This window comes from Maniola hyperantus, chromosome 13, assembly GCF_902806685.2.
Source record: "Maniola hyperantus chromosome 13, iAphHyp1.2, whole genome shotgun sequence".
Taxonomy (NCBI): domain Eukaryota; kingdom Metazoa; phylum Arthropoda; class Insecta; order Lepidoptera; family Nymphalidae; genus Maniola; species Maniola hyperantus.
In genome coordinates this window covers 9,853,363-9,870,217 of record NC_048548.1, presented here as the reverse complement: position 1 = coordinate 9,870,217, position 16,855 = coordinate 9,853,363, and the positions used below count along the sequence as shown (strand labels likewise).

Sequence of the window (16,855 nt, the reverse complement as noted above, 5' to 3'; positions counted from 1 at the left end):
GGGATGGAGACAAAGACATTTCATCAAAGATTAATACACATAATCGTTGCTCCATCCCCAATTTGTCTGCCGCATTTTTCAAAAGTTTAATTATCGCAGGGTTTAAGCCTGGTTTAATTGTTATTTGTTTAAGGACATCCAGTAATGTTCGTTTTGATGGCAAAGTTAACATTTTTCTCAAAAAGTTATAGCCTTTTGGACTTTTCTTATATATCGAGAGTGACATTAATTTTTCTGCATGATTAAATCTTCTTCCACGGCTTTTTTTGTTATGCTGTGTTAATTGCATTTTTACAAGTGTTTGAGCAGGCATAGGTAAGTATTTTAGAACCTTGTTAAATAATTTTGTTTTTGACATTTTTTTTGCTATCTTTACTTGGTTTCTTTGTTCGAATAATTTATTTTTCAAATTAACTATTTTCCTTAACAATTTCTGAACTTTGAGATTCACATGTCTTTGACCAGCTTTTCCTGAAAAAAAAAAGGTGTTTTTATTAAGTATACATTAATTATTAGACAATTTTCAATACTCTATTCTTGTTAAAATCTTGTTAAACAGTAAAGATTTTTTATCTCTTATTTAATTAAATTAAATTAAATTTATTGGATATTATTACATATTAAATTACATATAAGGAACACAAAAAATACTTATAATACAGATAAAAACAAGTAATAACAATTAAGTAGACCTAGGTCTAGTGGGGTGCCAGCCAGGTAACCTCCCAGTGTGTATGTGTGTATGTGTATTATTTGTTGTTTATGGCCACAACTTACTAGTAATTATTTTTTTCTGAATCTGAGTTTGAGAATATCCTGCTTGGATGTTGTGAACCACAGATGGGGTACTTTGAGCGACCGATTGATTATGTGTAGAACTTTCTGGTTGATTTATTGTATTAGCATCTAGACTTGAATCAATGGCACCTGAAATATGCAAAATAGAGTTTTAGAAGAAGTGTTTATGTTATAATTATTAGTTATACATAGTTAGTTTCTGTCTGCAACTTCATTAGGAGATTTCAGTTTTGAAGATTCCATAGAAACATTTGTACTTATTACATTTGATACCAAGTGGGGTATCCCGTAGCGCTGCCAAGTCGATTTTTTTGATATTAACAATAAACCTCTACAGTTTTGCGGCTTGTTAAGAAAAGTGATCTGTTTTACTCTTGTGTATTACAGAACCCTATGTGCTGTGTCCAACTCGCACTTGGCCAGTTATTTTCTACATAGCAGTTCTTGATTTATCGTGCAAAACGTCGAAAAATACGACTGAAGTATGGGACCCTCTGTGCACAAGTCTGACCCACACTTGGCCAGTGTTTTCAAGCTTCTACAATCTGTGCTTTGACCTATTATTGACATGTCAATCAATGTAATTTCTCAAAATCCTCTCTACTGTAATAACTAATAAATAAAACTCACCAAGGTTAAGAGAAGGAAATGCTGTCTTTGCTAGTCTTTTACTGTGATGGTATAAAAAACGATCTTCAAAGTGGTGATTGCAAATTCGATAATTCGTATATATTTCATCATCAGTCTTGCTTTCTAAATCTTGTCCTACTATCTCTTTCCATTGTTGAAATCGTTTCAAAGAGGAGTGGCCAGGTTTTGGAAAGTGATGCAAAACATCTGAAAAAGTAGTAACATAAAATATGCAATATATTATTGTATTATCTATACTTATTGTACTTATTTACTTAATCTCTATAATATATATATAAAAATGAATCACTGAATGTGTTGCTAAGCGCAAATTTCGAGAACAGCTGAACCGATTTCGCTAATTCTTTTTTTATAATATTCCTTGAAGTACGAGGATGGTTTTTATGGAATTGCCCGAAATCGACTAGGCGGTAAGACGTTCGCTGGGGCAGCTAGTAAAATATAAAAAAACCATAGTCATTAAAGTTCAAAATAATATCTAATGTTGTACCTACGTACCTACACTTAATTACAAAACAAAAAATGTACAGAATTAGTAGTCAATAATCCTTACCAATATTATAAATGCAAAAGTATGTCAGGCTGTCTGTCTGCTAGCTTTTCACAGTCAATTTGTGTAACCGTTTATGATAAAAGTTAGAAGGTACAGAGAAGCTTGCATCCAGGTAAGGACATAGGCTACTTTTGCCTCGGAAAATCAAACAGTTCCCATGGGATTCTTTAAAACGCTAAACCAACGTAGACAAAGTGGCGGGCATCATCTATTTGGTGAAGAGATAGCTTGCATCGGAGACGGTTGTAGGCTACTTTTATCACGGAAAATTGGACTTCTCACGGGATTTCTAAAATGGTTTTTTGGATGATATCCACGTGGACGAAATCGCAGGAATTATTTAGTATCATGATAAAATACCTAATGTACTAATGGAGCATAGAGTTTGACTCGTTTAAGAGATTTGTGTTAGATTACAAGTGAGCTGATTTTAAACTTACCGAATTGCTCACATCCGAACACACATCGAGATCTCCGTGGCATTTTCCCTGCACAAATCTATCGACAGAAAATCTTTTCACAAAGCAAAAACAAGTCCGTAATCCGTAGCCGTGGTCAATCGTTCAGGCATGAATCGAGTCCGTAAATCAATCCTTAGGTAGTTATCGAGGTGGTTAAAGGAAACACAGAGTCCAGTAAACAAAGCAGGGTCAGATAAATTTATCAGAAATAGAAATATTTAGAACCGCACAAACAACAATACACGAAAACATGAAAAGTTTTGAACTTCAACGGTGACCAGGGTTGCCAGATATTTACCAATTGAATTCGCCCGTTTTTTTTTTTTTTTTTAATAGATATAGCGAGCAAGCGAGCAGGCGGGTCACCTGATGTTAAGTGATTACCGCCGCCCATGAACATTTGCAGCACCAGAGGAGCCGCCGATGCGTTGCCGGCCTTTAGGAATTTGTTTTAGGATTTTGCCTGCTGAGTAGCCTAAAATCGCCCGTTTCTATCTTCCAGGGGCCCTACCGCGGTTGTTTGACAGCTACAATGTTACGATCACAATCATCTCTGATTGGTTAATGCTCGCTCACTATTGGCTACAATGCATTGTTGCAACAAGGATTGCACAAATTCAGCCAATCAGAACAATTGAGATTGTAATAATGATTGATACCGGTTTTAGACAATCGCCCTACTGGTAGCCTAAATGGTTACTGGTAGCCAATCGGGATTTTTGGGCGCCGATTGGCCCGCCGAGGTAGCCTAAATGGCGGTAATTCGCCTAATCTGGCACCACTGACGGTGACTGTGGCTGTCCAAATGTTTGTAATTTAAAATTACAACAATGTGCCCGCCATCTATTTACGTCTTTTATTAACTGTTATCTATTTGTTTAGCCGTACTCGCGCTTAGATGGCACCACAAGCGAATTTCAATTTGCGATTTTTTAATGTTCTGGAGTTGCACCCCTATGCTCCAGAGGTCAAGTGTCTCAAATGCTGTCAAGGCTAGAACCCAGAGCCATAAACCCCCAGTTTTAAGAAAAACGCTGTCAACGTGACGTAGACATATAGTAGATAATCTATGACGTAGACGGAGTACAAAATCTAGACGAAGCTCAAACTAAGAATCAAGGAGACTAGGCATCAAAATAATTAGCTTGTTAGAGCAAGCTAGGTGTATAGAAAAGCTCTGAAGAGTGAGAAGGATCAAAACACAGTTTTTTGTCTATGTCATAGTTTAGATTTTTTTGTTGGGCACGTTGTAGTTTGTGCCCAACAAACCTCTGCGATAGTAATTTATTGCGAATATTTATTTAGTTTTCTGTTTTAAATTTAGTATTGAAGGTGTGTAGAAGCCATTTATGGTGCATTGCTGTGTAAAAGTTGTGGCGAACGCAAATTATGAAACATAACCTTTCATACGTATGTATGATTTATTTTGTTGTTTTGTCCCTTTCGGGTATACGCATCTGACGAGTCTCTTGACTCTTAGTCTGAGAGACGAAGGAACGTTTGCTTTCTCATTTACACTGAAAAGAGAGCACAGATAAATTTACTAATGTGATAAAGAGAGACGCAGCTAACCTATTTTTTGTCCCTTATCCTTATCCAAGGACTACAACTTTAGTTGCAAAACAAACTTTGAGAATTCGTGGCATCATTGTATTTCTCATTAGTTAGGTACCTATTTACTTGTTTTCACTTAAAAACGTTTAATACAAATTGACTACTAAACAATGGTAATTGTCGTGTTATTCATCGTTACGTCGTGCTATCGCTATTTCACACGCGGTTACACAGTACTTTAGTCTAGCTTTTTAAATCAGTCTACGGCTGTCAAACTATGCAAACTTCAAAGCACGAATTTCTATGTTGTAAATTCGTGGATTTCAAGAAAAAGCACGCTTTAACTCTATTTAACTCTAAAATTAAACTGACTGTTTTCAAATAACAGTATAATGCTAGCACAGTGAGAGAGTTATACTTTACTATACAAAAATGAGCAATAATTTGGAAAATGAGCGGTCAGTTACAACGGGAAAAATGTATCCAATTGACTTAGCGCCTCAAAAAATAACTATAGTGAAAACTATGTCAAATACTGAGGTGAAGATGGCTCATTTGATACCTGGGCAGCCGAAGACTACCAGTACCAGTCAAATAATTAGCCATGGCGGGACTGGGTCTATGGGATTAATGCGTACAGCTGCACAAATCATATCGCCAGGCGTCGCTTCACAGGTACGTTATAAACGCTATAATACACATTTTATGTGTTATTATCATTTTAATAGCAGGATATTACATTATTTATGCAAAACAATGTTGGTACATATGGATATTTTGTGAATTTGTTGATAATGTTTTCATGTTTATATTGTTAAGTTGAGCCAAGATTTAAGATGTCTTAGGCTATACAATAAGTTTAAAGGTTGTGTTTTTATTGGTGATTTACAATTTTGGCTAATATCTTCTTATTTAATAAATTTAAGAATACTTGTATGCATTTTACATACATAGACTGTACTGTATTTCATCACAATTTATGTAGTTGAGTTAATTTTAGTTTTAATTTTATCCTTTCTTAGTAGGATAGTTTAAATAAATAAGCCTTTATTCACTGAACTTAAAATTTTACAGTCATTGGTAATAAACCTTGTAGGTTTTATTGACGAGTATTTTTTTTTACATATTATACAATGAAATGCATTTTCTTAAAACAGGTATCCACAATTACATAATTAAATTGCCCTTGAAACCTGTTAGATTTTTATTTTTAAATATTTAACATAAATATTTTATATATTTCTTCCATTATAATTACTTATACCTTACTATATATATTTTTGTCTTAAATTTATTATTAAGTTCCTTAGTATCATTTACACTTGTGCATAAGTTCTAAAATTATAGAGGTGACCAGAGGTGACCTACAACTTTTAGACCCAGTGATGAAACACTTAAGGATCAGCTTACTGTTGATATGTCATTATCAGTAATTAAGCCTATATAATATGTATAGTAGATTGTTCTCTTATGAATCTCCTTACTTCTGATTTGATCACATAGAGAAATTCCAAGCAAAGCCTGCTCAATCGCCTGCCGAGTGACATCATGATGATAGTAGATTGTGCTCAAAAAAGTTATTTCTTTCTATTTCAGCCGCAAAATATGATTGTGAGCGGTTCACCAGTATTGCAAGGCACACAGATTGTGAGTCAAGGTTCCCAGCTTATTGGACAAAACTCACAAATCATATCACCATCTCAATTGATCTCTAGTGGTCAACTCTTAAGTCCTGGCACTCAAATAATAAGCCAAGGAACACAGCTATCTGCGCAGGTATTTTAATCCTAGCCTAGTGGTTAAGTCCGCCTACTCTCTGGGTTTAATCCTGGGTACCTCTAACAAAAGTTATGAGTTATGTGTGTTTAAAGGAATTAAACAGCACTTGCTTACAACGGCAAAGGAAAATATTGTGAGGAAGCCTGCATGCCTAAAGAACTCCATAATGTTCTCAAAAGTGTGTGAATTCTGCCAATCTTGGCCAAGGTGGTGGACTATGGCCCAACTCCTTCTCATTCTGAGAGGAGACCCCTGTTCAGTAATGGGCCGGCGATGGGTTGATCATGATGATGATGATTTTAATAATGTTTATGCTTAATTTACTTTAAGTAGATGATCATAATCTTATGACACTGTTATCTGGAATAACACTATGATTAATGTACTTATGTGTGCTCCAAGGCATCAAGGTAAGTGGCCAAAGTTAGATCTGCAAAGTTCGCAGATCTAAGACAGTACTTTTTATGATATTTCAAAATATTAATATTAATTTCAGTATTTAATAATAGATATTTAATAATACTGAAATTAATATTAATATTTTGAAATATCATAAAAAGTACTGTCTTAGATCTGCGAACGTTGTATTAATATACATTGTTTTTGTATAAAGAAATAATGCAGGAAGAAAACAAAATCTAGGATGTTCTCTTCTTATAGGGAGTAGATTATTTCTAGGCTAACAGGTTCCTAATTGCATCTTATTGACTGACTACTACCACTTCTACTGCTACTACTATCTTTATTAATAAATCGTTATCATCTAATGTTTGTTATCATCTATCTCACTCATAATTCGCGCATACAAAACGTGGCGCGCGGGCAACAACCAATAGCAGACGGACACGCACTATGATTGGCTGAGACATTTTCGCGCCATTCCAAAATAATATTTCGGCGCAGGTACATCGAGGTAACATATAAAAGTGGTAACGGTAAAATCATTATCATTATCAGGTGTCCACTGCAAGTAACACAGTGCCTAGCAGTATTACAAATACTTCTGGCAATGGGCCACAGTTGTTGAATGTTGGTGGGTTGGTGAGCGGCGCTGGAAACCTGGTGGTCAGCTCCTCCGTGCGCACTTTGCCCCCCAGTGTGAGAGTGTTGCCACCTATGCCACAAAATACTAGACCAGGTTAGTTGAAGGTCTTTATATTTTTAGGGTTTCATGTCTCCAGAGAAAAAAAGGGATCCTTATAGAATCACTTCATTGCCTGTCTGTCTGACCCATCAAAAGAATTTAAAGCTATAGAGTACTTCCTGTTGACTTAGAATCATGTCATGAAAGCCAGGTAGCACTGTCATAAAGAACAAGTAAATGGAAAATCCGAAAACCGTGAAATTGTGGTTACAGCACAAAAAAATTACAATGTGTTATTTCTTGCGCGATGGTACGGAACTCTTCGTGTGCGAGCCCTACTCATACTTGACCGGTTTTTTTAATATTAATTAATAATTTATATTACAATTATTTAAATATTAATATTTCAATCCAGTTGGTCAGAGACTTCTTCTCATGGATTCATGTTTTTAAAAAAACCTTAGAAATATTTTTTGTTTTACTGTGTCAAAAAATATTCTTTGTATTCATTGGATCTAGTCTGCTACACAATATTTCAATTAAATCCTTAGTCACTTTTGTGTGATTAAATAATAACAGATAGAACAGTTAAAAATGTTGTTCATATTTAAGCTGACCAGTGATATTCTAAGTCTGTCAGCCATCCCTTGCTTATCCATTGTCACATATGAATTAGGATAAAAGCCCTGTATCACATTAGTTATAATTTTTTTTCTTCTTTTACAGTGCTGTCAAATATGAACGTGAACAGTACTGGCGGCGTGCTGGTGAGCAAGGGCGTCACGAGCCACGTGCCGCGCGGACTCGCGGCCGGCGCCTCGCTCGCCGTGAGACCCGTCACTAACTCACAGGCCGCCCCCAATACAGGTGAGATCTTATTATAACAGTGTTATATAGGAGGAGTGATTACTGACGGCTTGCTGGTGAGCAAGGGCGTTACGAGCCACATGCCGCGCGGATTTGCGCGACTACTTAAACATAATAAAATACATCCATGCAAAAAATCATGTCGATCCGGTAGTCTGTTGCACTGCAAACTAAAAAATCGCACACTTTCACATTTATATAATATTATTATTATTATAAGGATTAGTAAAAAGTAATTGTTCTAAATTTTTTATGAAAATTGACTAACATTTCCGTGGTTGTTGCGCCAGGTGCCTGGTCCAACAACAGTCGCGGCGGACGCGGCGGGCGCGCGCTCGTGTACGGCTGCCGCGCACGCTCGCCCGCGCCGCGCGCCCCGCCGCCCACGCCCCTCGCGCCACAGCCCGCGCCCGCGCCGCAACCAGCACAGTCGCCGCACTCCTCGCTGGCTACCCTACCCACCACTAGCGTGCTCACATGTAAGTCACCGTTCAACACAGCGGGGCGATTGTCTAAAACCTGCATCAATCATTATTACAATCTCAATTGTTCTGATTGGCTGAATTTGTGCGATTCTTGTTGCAACAATGAGCAACAATGCATTGTGGCCAATAGTGAGCGAGCATTAACCAATCAGAGATGATCGCGACATTGTAGCTGTCAAACAACCGCGGTAGGGCCACTGAACATCGAGAAATCGTGAGCGTTGGCATCCTTATGTGGTTGTCATCTACTCACACAAAATTTTTTTGCTCAACGCCCGCCCTTACAGCGTCCGTGTTTCCTGCCACGTATAAGTTAGGTACCTCGAAGGCAAGAGTGAATAGACATATTCAAGGCAAGCGGCTTTCCAACTTAGATCTCATCATTGTTTTCTAAAGCATGATTATCATAAAGCGCATTTCTATCATGCAATAAAAAAAAGTTTATCCCAAGCCCGTTAAAGGGCCGCTTTTCCTTGAAGCATGCTCACAGATGTAGTTTTATCCAAAGTTGCACAAACACCACGTCAGTATTACTTTGACGGTCGTTGGCGGTAAAACTGTCATGTAGCTATAAAAATATTTAAAGATGGCAAAACAACAAATCTGTCTTGTCCAATGTAAAGTTGATCATATTGTGTACACAGCTAGCGGCGTGATATCGACGGGCGCGCGCACGCCGGCGCCGCGCACGCCCACGCCCACCGCGCCCGCGCCCGTCACAGCACGCCCCTTGCCATTGTTGCAACGGAACTACCAGCCCACTAAAGTGAGTATCTCTTCTCTTCTCTATCCGCGACAACAAGTTAGTACTTACAGTCATCGTCATGATCGCCGGCTCACTACAGAGCACGAGTCTCCTCTCAGAGTGAGAAGGGTTTCTTGGCCATAGTCTACCATGCTGGTCATGTGCGGATTGGCAGATTTCACACACCTTAGAGAATATTATGGAGAACTCTCAGGTATGCAGGTTTCCTCACGAGCGAGGTTTAGCAAGCTGTGATAGCCTAGTTGTTAGGACGTCCGCCTTTTAATCGGAGGTCGGGGGTTCGATCCCGGGCACGCACCTCTAACTTTTCGGAGTTATGTGCGTTTAAATTAATTAAATATCACTTGCTTTAACGGTGAAGGAAAACATCGTACTTACAGTACGCGTCAGAAAATAATGTACGTCGACCTTTAGAAGGAGATAGCGGATTGGTAGAGCATTGTCTCTGTCGTTGAGACCGACAAAACGTCATATGGGTATGAGTGACAGAGGCAACGCTCTACAAAGCCGAAATGTCATTCTAAAGACCGATGTACATTACTTTCTGCCGCGTACTGTAGTTAGTAGTATTTAGAGCCAACCAATTACAAACAAAACTATGTTTTGTGATTGAATTTCGAATTTTTTTTGAAAACATGTTTGTGATTGGTTGGTGACTCAAAATGGTTAACGCCCTTTGAGATTATTGTCTCTATCATTTGTATGGGATTATGTAACAGAGCGACCGCTATAATAACTTCTTTTCGCGGATAGAAAGAGTGTAGTCTAATTTCGTGATTTAAAGGCATACTATAAAATAGTTAAATTTCACGCGTCATACATGCCTTGAGTTCTATAGCTCTCATTGATGATCTCATGTAACTCCATCTATGGGCAGTTATATAGTGCATTATAAACAAAAAAACCTTAGAGAGATCATACTGAAATTTTGAAATGTTGTCAATACAACGATTTATGGAATGAATGCGTTCGCTACGCAAACATTTTTGGATTAGTGGTGGTTGCATTCATGTTATAAATTCAAGTTTATTTATTCATGTTAAGGTGGTAGGCGTAGCGAGTGTGGGAGTGCGCGGAGTCGGCAACAGTGCGCCTCCACAACTGTACTACGAGGTGCCGCGCCCTTCGCCGCTGCAGCAGCAGCAGCAACCCACCACCGTGCAGCAGCCCTATCAGCAGCAGCCGGTGCCGCATCAACTGCCCAGACCTCTGACGCCGTACGGACTCGCTAACACACTCCCCACGCAAGGTATAAAGAAATGACCATAGTCAAATAATAATGGTATAGATTCTGAGCACAACTTAATTTTAGAGTATTCGCATCCTCTTCTTACTAATGTAGTATGAAAAGGACAGACGCAGTTTGACAGTTTTAAATTTAATTTTTAGATGGTACAACCCGTGATTTTGGCGCACAGTCGCGAGCCTACTGTAAATTTGTAGCGCGCACTAAAATTTAGAGTCCTTAAATGTAAAGTTCATGTTCTGCCCCTTTTTAGCATTGTTAAAAAAAAAAGATGCAGATACTCTAAATTTAGTTTAGAGAAAGACGACGGAATCGGTGCCACTGTTACTCAATGTAGTTATTTACTATTTGCCATTATGATGATTATAAGAATCATAAGAAAGCTCAGAGTCACTCAGCGGGCGATGGAGAGAGCTATGCTTGGAGTTTCTCTACGTGATCAAATCAGAAATGAGGAGATCCGTAGGAGAACTAGAGTAACCGACATAGCTCAACGGGTTGCGAAGCTGAAGTGGCACTGGGCAGGGCACATAGTTCGTACAACCAATAGATGTTGGGGTCCCAAGGTGCTGGAATGACGACCTCGCACCGGAAGACGCAGCGTTGGAAGACCCCCCACTAGGTGGACGGACGACATCAGACGAGTCGCAGGGAGCCGCTGGATGCAGGCGGCGCAAGACCGTGGCGTGTGGAAGTCCCTACAAGAGACCTACTATGTCCAGCAGTGGACGTCTATTGGTTGATGATGATAATGTGTTTTATTTCTACAGTGAGCGTAATGAACACAGTCTCTACGCCTGAAGGCCGTCAGCCGCCAACGTGCATACAGAACTCCTCCCTACTGCCGCGACCGTCTATACTACGCAAGCGAGATGTTGAGGGGTATGTTGTATTTAGAATTATATATTTACAGTGAAAATACTTACATATTCGATTTCGAATAAGATAATTGGCATGCATCATTTGAGTGTAAAATTGGTAGTATTTTGTGCAATAAATGGGAATAAAGTCCCCGAAAATTATTGTTTTTAAGAGCTATTACCATCTTTTCGGTTCCTCTAATAAAACTAACTTGCGAAAAATATCTCTTTAGATATAGTCTGCGACAGGTTGAGATCGAAATCGGGGTATGAGGCGGGGACGCCCTGCACACCCGCAGGTCATCCGTGCTCGCCCGCATCGGGTTAGCATGGGCGGTGGGCGGGGCATTCCCTCCCCTATTGCCTGTCGCGTACACCTATATAGTCATAAATTATCATGTTACATATTCTGAACTAATGGTACTTAGTTCATGTTTTTACTTGAATTCACTTGGTGTTATTGTGAGCTTACCTACTTGAATAAAAAAATCTTAACTCCAATGACAGGTCTCCAACAAAAACAACCGCGCTCACGAACGCAGTCAATGCCGTAAACACAATCATTGGCGCCAACATCACCAACATTGGCATCAACAACCAACACACACTAAACATTGGCGCGTACCGGCCAGAGAATACAGGGTGGGAGGATGTGCCCTCAGGTCCGGGGGGTGCGGGCTCCGGGTCCACGACCATATCAGCCCCCTCGTCACCAGCACCGGACATAGACCCTGACCCACCCACACCGGAGCAAGATCTGTCCCCAAGGAAAAAACCCAGAAAACAGACGTAAGTGTAATGTTAATATCAGCTCACAAACATATTCAACTATCTGAACACAATCATGTGCGCCAACCTCACCAACATCGCCAACATTGGCGGCATCAACGACCAGTACAACTAAACATTGGCTCATAGAGAGCACAGAGTGGAGGATTTGCCCTCAGGGCCATCATGGGTCCCCAACCATATTAGCCCCCTCGTCACCAGCTCTAGATATATATTATACAGTAAGCGATCGACCTTTAGAAAGAGATAGTGGTTTCGTAGAGCGTTGTCTCCGTCGTTGAGACCGACAAAATGTCACATAGGTATGAGTGACAGAGACAATGCTCTACAAAGCCGAAATCTCATTCTAAAGGTCGACAATACTTCTTGCCGGCTACTGTATTTCAAGCGCCCAAACTGCTTGCGGGCAGTCCCAGCTTACCGCTAATCACGCAAAAATCCGTTAATGAGATACTGGGGACGATTCTCTTTTACACAAATCTCTAAACTAAACTAAATTAACGGGTCTAAATCTAGTGCTATTCTTTTCCGCAAAAAGAATCAGCCCCAATGCATATCTATAATGCAACAGTTTCTATCTCTTTTATTTTTACAGATTAATAAATGACGTGAGGCAATGCGAATACCCCACGGAAGAAAGCGTAGCATCGCCCCCGCCTGTTGCCGTTGCACCTCTTGCTAAACGTATGTGCTAGTTACTATACTTTGTCTAATCAGTATAATATAGTCATAATATAAAGCAAACTGAATAAATGTTCTATCGTCATACCTAATACCCTGTTTACCAAACAGGTCCATCACTCAGCTCGACGTACGTCTGCGGCTGGCGCAGCACGGCACTGCACTTCACGCGGCCGGCGGACGTGCGGCGCCGCGAGCCGCGCGCGCGCGACATCGTCGCCATCGCCAGCCAGAAGCACGTGCTCACCAGTGCCGAGGGCTGGAAGGTGCACCATCTCACAGCGCAGATGGACGATCTGGTTAGTACTGTACAAGTGTCACTTCAACCCTTTCCCCTCCAACTAAGCGTAAAGCTTGTGCTAGGAGTAGGTACGACAATAGAGCAATGGGTAGGGTTTGAACCGCCGACCTTTAGGATTTCAGTCCGCTCCTTTAATGAGCTATTGAGGTTTTTTGGTCACTCAAAATGGTAAACGCTCACAGATTTTCTGTATCATTTGTATGAGATCACGTAACAGAGAGAGCCCAGTATTAACTTCTCTGCGGATAAAGTATAGTTGATCCGTCCCGGCTTCGTTCGAGAAAATCTTTGAATATCATTTTCGTAGTAACTAGTATGTAGTAGTATAGACACCATGCCAGAAGAAGTTGAATATCCAACATGGCTATTGATCCTGTGTCACAGGTGTCACTGGAAGCCGACGTGGGCGAACAGCTGGTGGGCGTGCTGCGCGCGCTTGAGACGGCGGCGGCGCGCGCGCACTCGCCGCTGCACGCGCTGCAGCACACGCTGCTGGAACTCATCAAGGTAAAGGGCTCGTCAAGTCCGTAGCTGGCTGCAGGCAGCAGCAGCAGGCGACTTGTCGCTGCGACATTGCTGGACTGGTATCTATAGTCCGTGACAGGTTGAGATCGCAATCGGGGTATGAGGTGGGAGGATATCCGCACCGGGTAAGCACGGGGGCTGTGCAGGTGTGCGGGGTGTTCCCTCCCCTGACGTTATGCTGGCACTATTGCATATCATGCAATAATAAACCTAAGTTCTAAGGAATTAAGCAAACAAAGCAATATGATGCTAACATAACGCTTTTCAAATAGGTTTTTACGGCCCATCCGTTTAACCGATTATGATGCAATTTGATACAGCTATACATTGCATCCTGGGGAAGAACATGTTAAATTTTATCCCGGAAAATCAAAGAGTTGTCACGGGATTTTTAAAAACCTAAATCTACGCGAAACGAAGTCACGGGCAGGCATCGTCTAGTACATAATATATCATACTGGTTTATTCGCAGGGCAACATACAACGGAGTAAAATAGTGTGCGAAGGAATACAAGAGGCCCGCGAGGACATTCTGCGCGTATTCAAGCACAGGAACTTCGTGTCCGACATCCTCACGCGACAAGCCGACAAGAGGTGCTTCAGGAAACATCGCTCGCAGTCATAGCATAGACGGCACAAGAAAAGCAAACATAAAGCCAAACAATATTGATCGATATTTGTCTCAAAAATAGAGATGTTGCTGTCTAATCAATATCACCAAATCTATATCAAACTTCAAAATGCGCGATTAGTATGCGAACTTGTAAAAAATAGTGACTTAGTATGGGAGCTGGTAAGAAATAGTGAAATGTGACGTCATAAACATTTGACGTGCTTTTTTTTAGTTTCATCGGTTATCAAACGTAAAACTAACAGAAGACGTAGGTATTATGTGTTTTGGAAGACTTCATTCAATAATCACTATTATATAAATAATAATTAATTTTTGACGATACCACTAGTCACATATCTTTAATTTTATATGGAACTTGTAATTATTGTGTTTTACACAATCTCTCTAAATGTCAGGTCTGAACTCTGAACATATTGCTATCACTTTCATAATATTCCCAGCAGAAAAGGATAAAACTAAATTACGACCTGTCAACTAAAATAACAGATCTAAATCTATTGCTGTCCCTTTCATAATGCTCTCTGCGGAAAAGGATAGCACTAGATTAAGACCCGTAGAATAGAATTATTAGCCACAATGGTGCTTATTCAGTTGTGAAAAATCTCTAAACTAAGGCTATAATATCCCTTTCACAATGTTCCCTTTGGTATATCACTAATTTGAGACTTTTTCATTTTATTTTAGCTTAGAGTTTGTGCACAACTGAATTAGCGCCATTGCCTGTTCAGTGGTGTACGTAATGAACGCTGTACCGATCATTCAAAATCAAATTCAAGTTTTATTTACAAAATCAAACTTTTGCCCCAGCAGCGGCGCGGAATTCCTGTGTGACTAGTACTCAAAGAGGTTAAATAAATATATTGACATACATCGATATAAATGACAAGATATGCCCAAGCAAACAAAATTTTTCACGGTTTTGGAACCAAAAAAATCAGCGCCACCTCCTAGATACTAATGAACGACCCGTTTGAAATCCAGACGTCACATACGACGCTAAATAATCATTTTAGGACCAATGAATCGGTGCCATTTTGCTTGTTCAAGGGCCCTGTCCTTACGAAGTAATATATAAGTCAATGGTACTGATTCTGAGCACAACCTTATTATTATAACCTTAGAGTATTAGCATCCTCTTCTTACTAATGTAATATGAAAAGGACAGACTCAGTTTGACAGTTTAAAATTTAATTTTTAGATGGTAAAACCCGTGATTTTAGCGCACAGTCGCGAGTCTACTGTTTAAATAGAGTCTTTAAATGTAAAGTTCGTGTTTTGTCCCTTTTTAGCATTGTTAAAAAGAAAAGTATGCAGATACTCTAAATTAAGTTTAGAGAAAGACAACGGAATCGGTGCCAATGACTACATAAAAGAATATTGAAATAAAAAATTAGGGAGGAGCCGTAAGTTTGCCGAATGCGTATTTTTCAATGTTAGAATGTTATTGACACGTTTTTATTTTTTTAATTAGATCTTTTCCTATCTCTATGATCTTTTCAGATTCTATTTAGGTGGCTTCTCCCCTGACATATTGTCAGAGACTTTTTTTAGTTTCAAAGTTTTATCAAACTTTTTGCGAATTTCGCGACTGTTTGAAAGGAACAGAACAGTTATTGACACGTTGCAAGACCCGCACTGCATTGGTTGCACCGTTCTTGCAGGCGTACCTACTGATGATGAGATTTTCCGAATGTGAGGTTAAGATTGGGCTTAGTAAATAGACTGTAAATATTGTAAAAAAATATATCTAATAAAGATATTGGAATGTCCAATTTTCCATGCCTTGAATAATAATGCTATTTGTGTTGTGATGTCTATAATGATAGTGTATGAATAAAATTAATTAAAGTGAAAAAAGTGTTATTATTTCTTGTACGATGGTACGGAACCCTTTCCGTACGAGACCGACTCGCACTTGATTTTTCTTAGTCAAGATGACGAATGGGCTATTATAATGGATGGTACTTAGTACAGTTTAACCAAGCCAATCTTAAATTCATGCCAATGGTAAAGAAATGCGGACATCATTCAGCACGAATTTAAAAAGCATTTTAGGTTGTATAGTACGCGATAGGTCGAGTTGGCAAACTAAGTACGAGGCGGGGGGACGCCCCGTACAACCACGTCACCCGCACCGAGTTAGCGCAGGGGCTGTGCGGGTGTGCAGGGTGTCCCAACCCTGATTGCCATCTCGACCTGTCGCGTACTATACTTACATACAGTACGCGGCCGAAAGTAATGTACATCGGCCTTTAGAGTGACATTTCGGCTTTGTAGAGCGTTATCTCTGTCACTCATACCTATATGACGTTTTGTCGGTCTCAAAGACAGGGGCAACGCTCTACAAATCAGCTATGTATCTACTCAGATATGTGCCATATTAAACACGATAGTGCACTTGAGATTTAATTCCCTGAAAAAATAAATTCTGTGACATTAGCATTAAGTCCAATTTTCAATACAATTATGCTAAGCGGAAAAGTGAGATAGCATATGAGTAGATTTTTTATTCTGGTTTTACCGTTGGCTAACAGTGGGTTTTACACCATTTTTACACAGATTAGCCAAAGTCAGGTTCATATGAGTAAGTCAAGAGGTAATACAGTAATGGTACGATTACACCTAACGAGTACAGTGGCGAGTCAGTGTCCTCGGCCGAGTACTCGGTTGGTATTTAAAACACTTAACGAGTGCAATTTCTCAGCCACAGCACTGTCTCGGCCGAGTGACATTTTACTGTCTCGCTTCACTACTCGGTAGGTGTAATCGTACCATGAGGTAAGCCCACGAATCTATAAGTATATAGATTCGTGGGTAAGCC

The 16,855-nt window shown here is 39.8% G+C and overlaps 1 protein-coding gene across 2 annotated transcripts; it reads left to right on the top strand.

Moving 5' to 3' along the window:
* Window positions 1–3,630: 3,630 nt before the first annotated feature.
* Window positions 3,631–15,891, top strand: Sap130 (Sin3A-associated protein 130). Of its 2 annotated transcripts, XM_069502463.1 has the most exons (14): window positions 3,631–3,647; window positions 4,406–4,692; window positions 5,614–5,793; window positions 6,754–6,934; window positions 7,607–7,747; window positions 8,038–8,226; window positions 8,877–8,998; window positions 10,043–10,247; window positions 11,015–11,126; window positions 11,612–11,893; window positions 12,489–12,577; window positions 12,686–12,873; window positions 13,260–13,382; window positions 13,873–15,891. In XM_069502463.1, exons 2-14 carry the CDS (start codon window positions 4,450–4,452, stop codon window positions 14,023–14,025), a joined length of 2,208 nt encoding a protein of 735 aa, XP_069358564.1. In that variant the 5' UTR covers window positions 3,631–3,647; window positions 4,406–4,449; the 3' UTR covers window positions 14,026–15,891. The 2 variants fall into 2 exon arrangements, with proteins under 2 accessions (XP_069358564.1, XP_034830839.1); XM_034974948.2 differs by lacking the exon at window positions 3,631–3,647 and having other exon boundaries at window positions 4,286–4,692.
* Window positions 15,892–16,855: the final 964 nt, after the last annotated feature.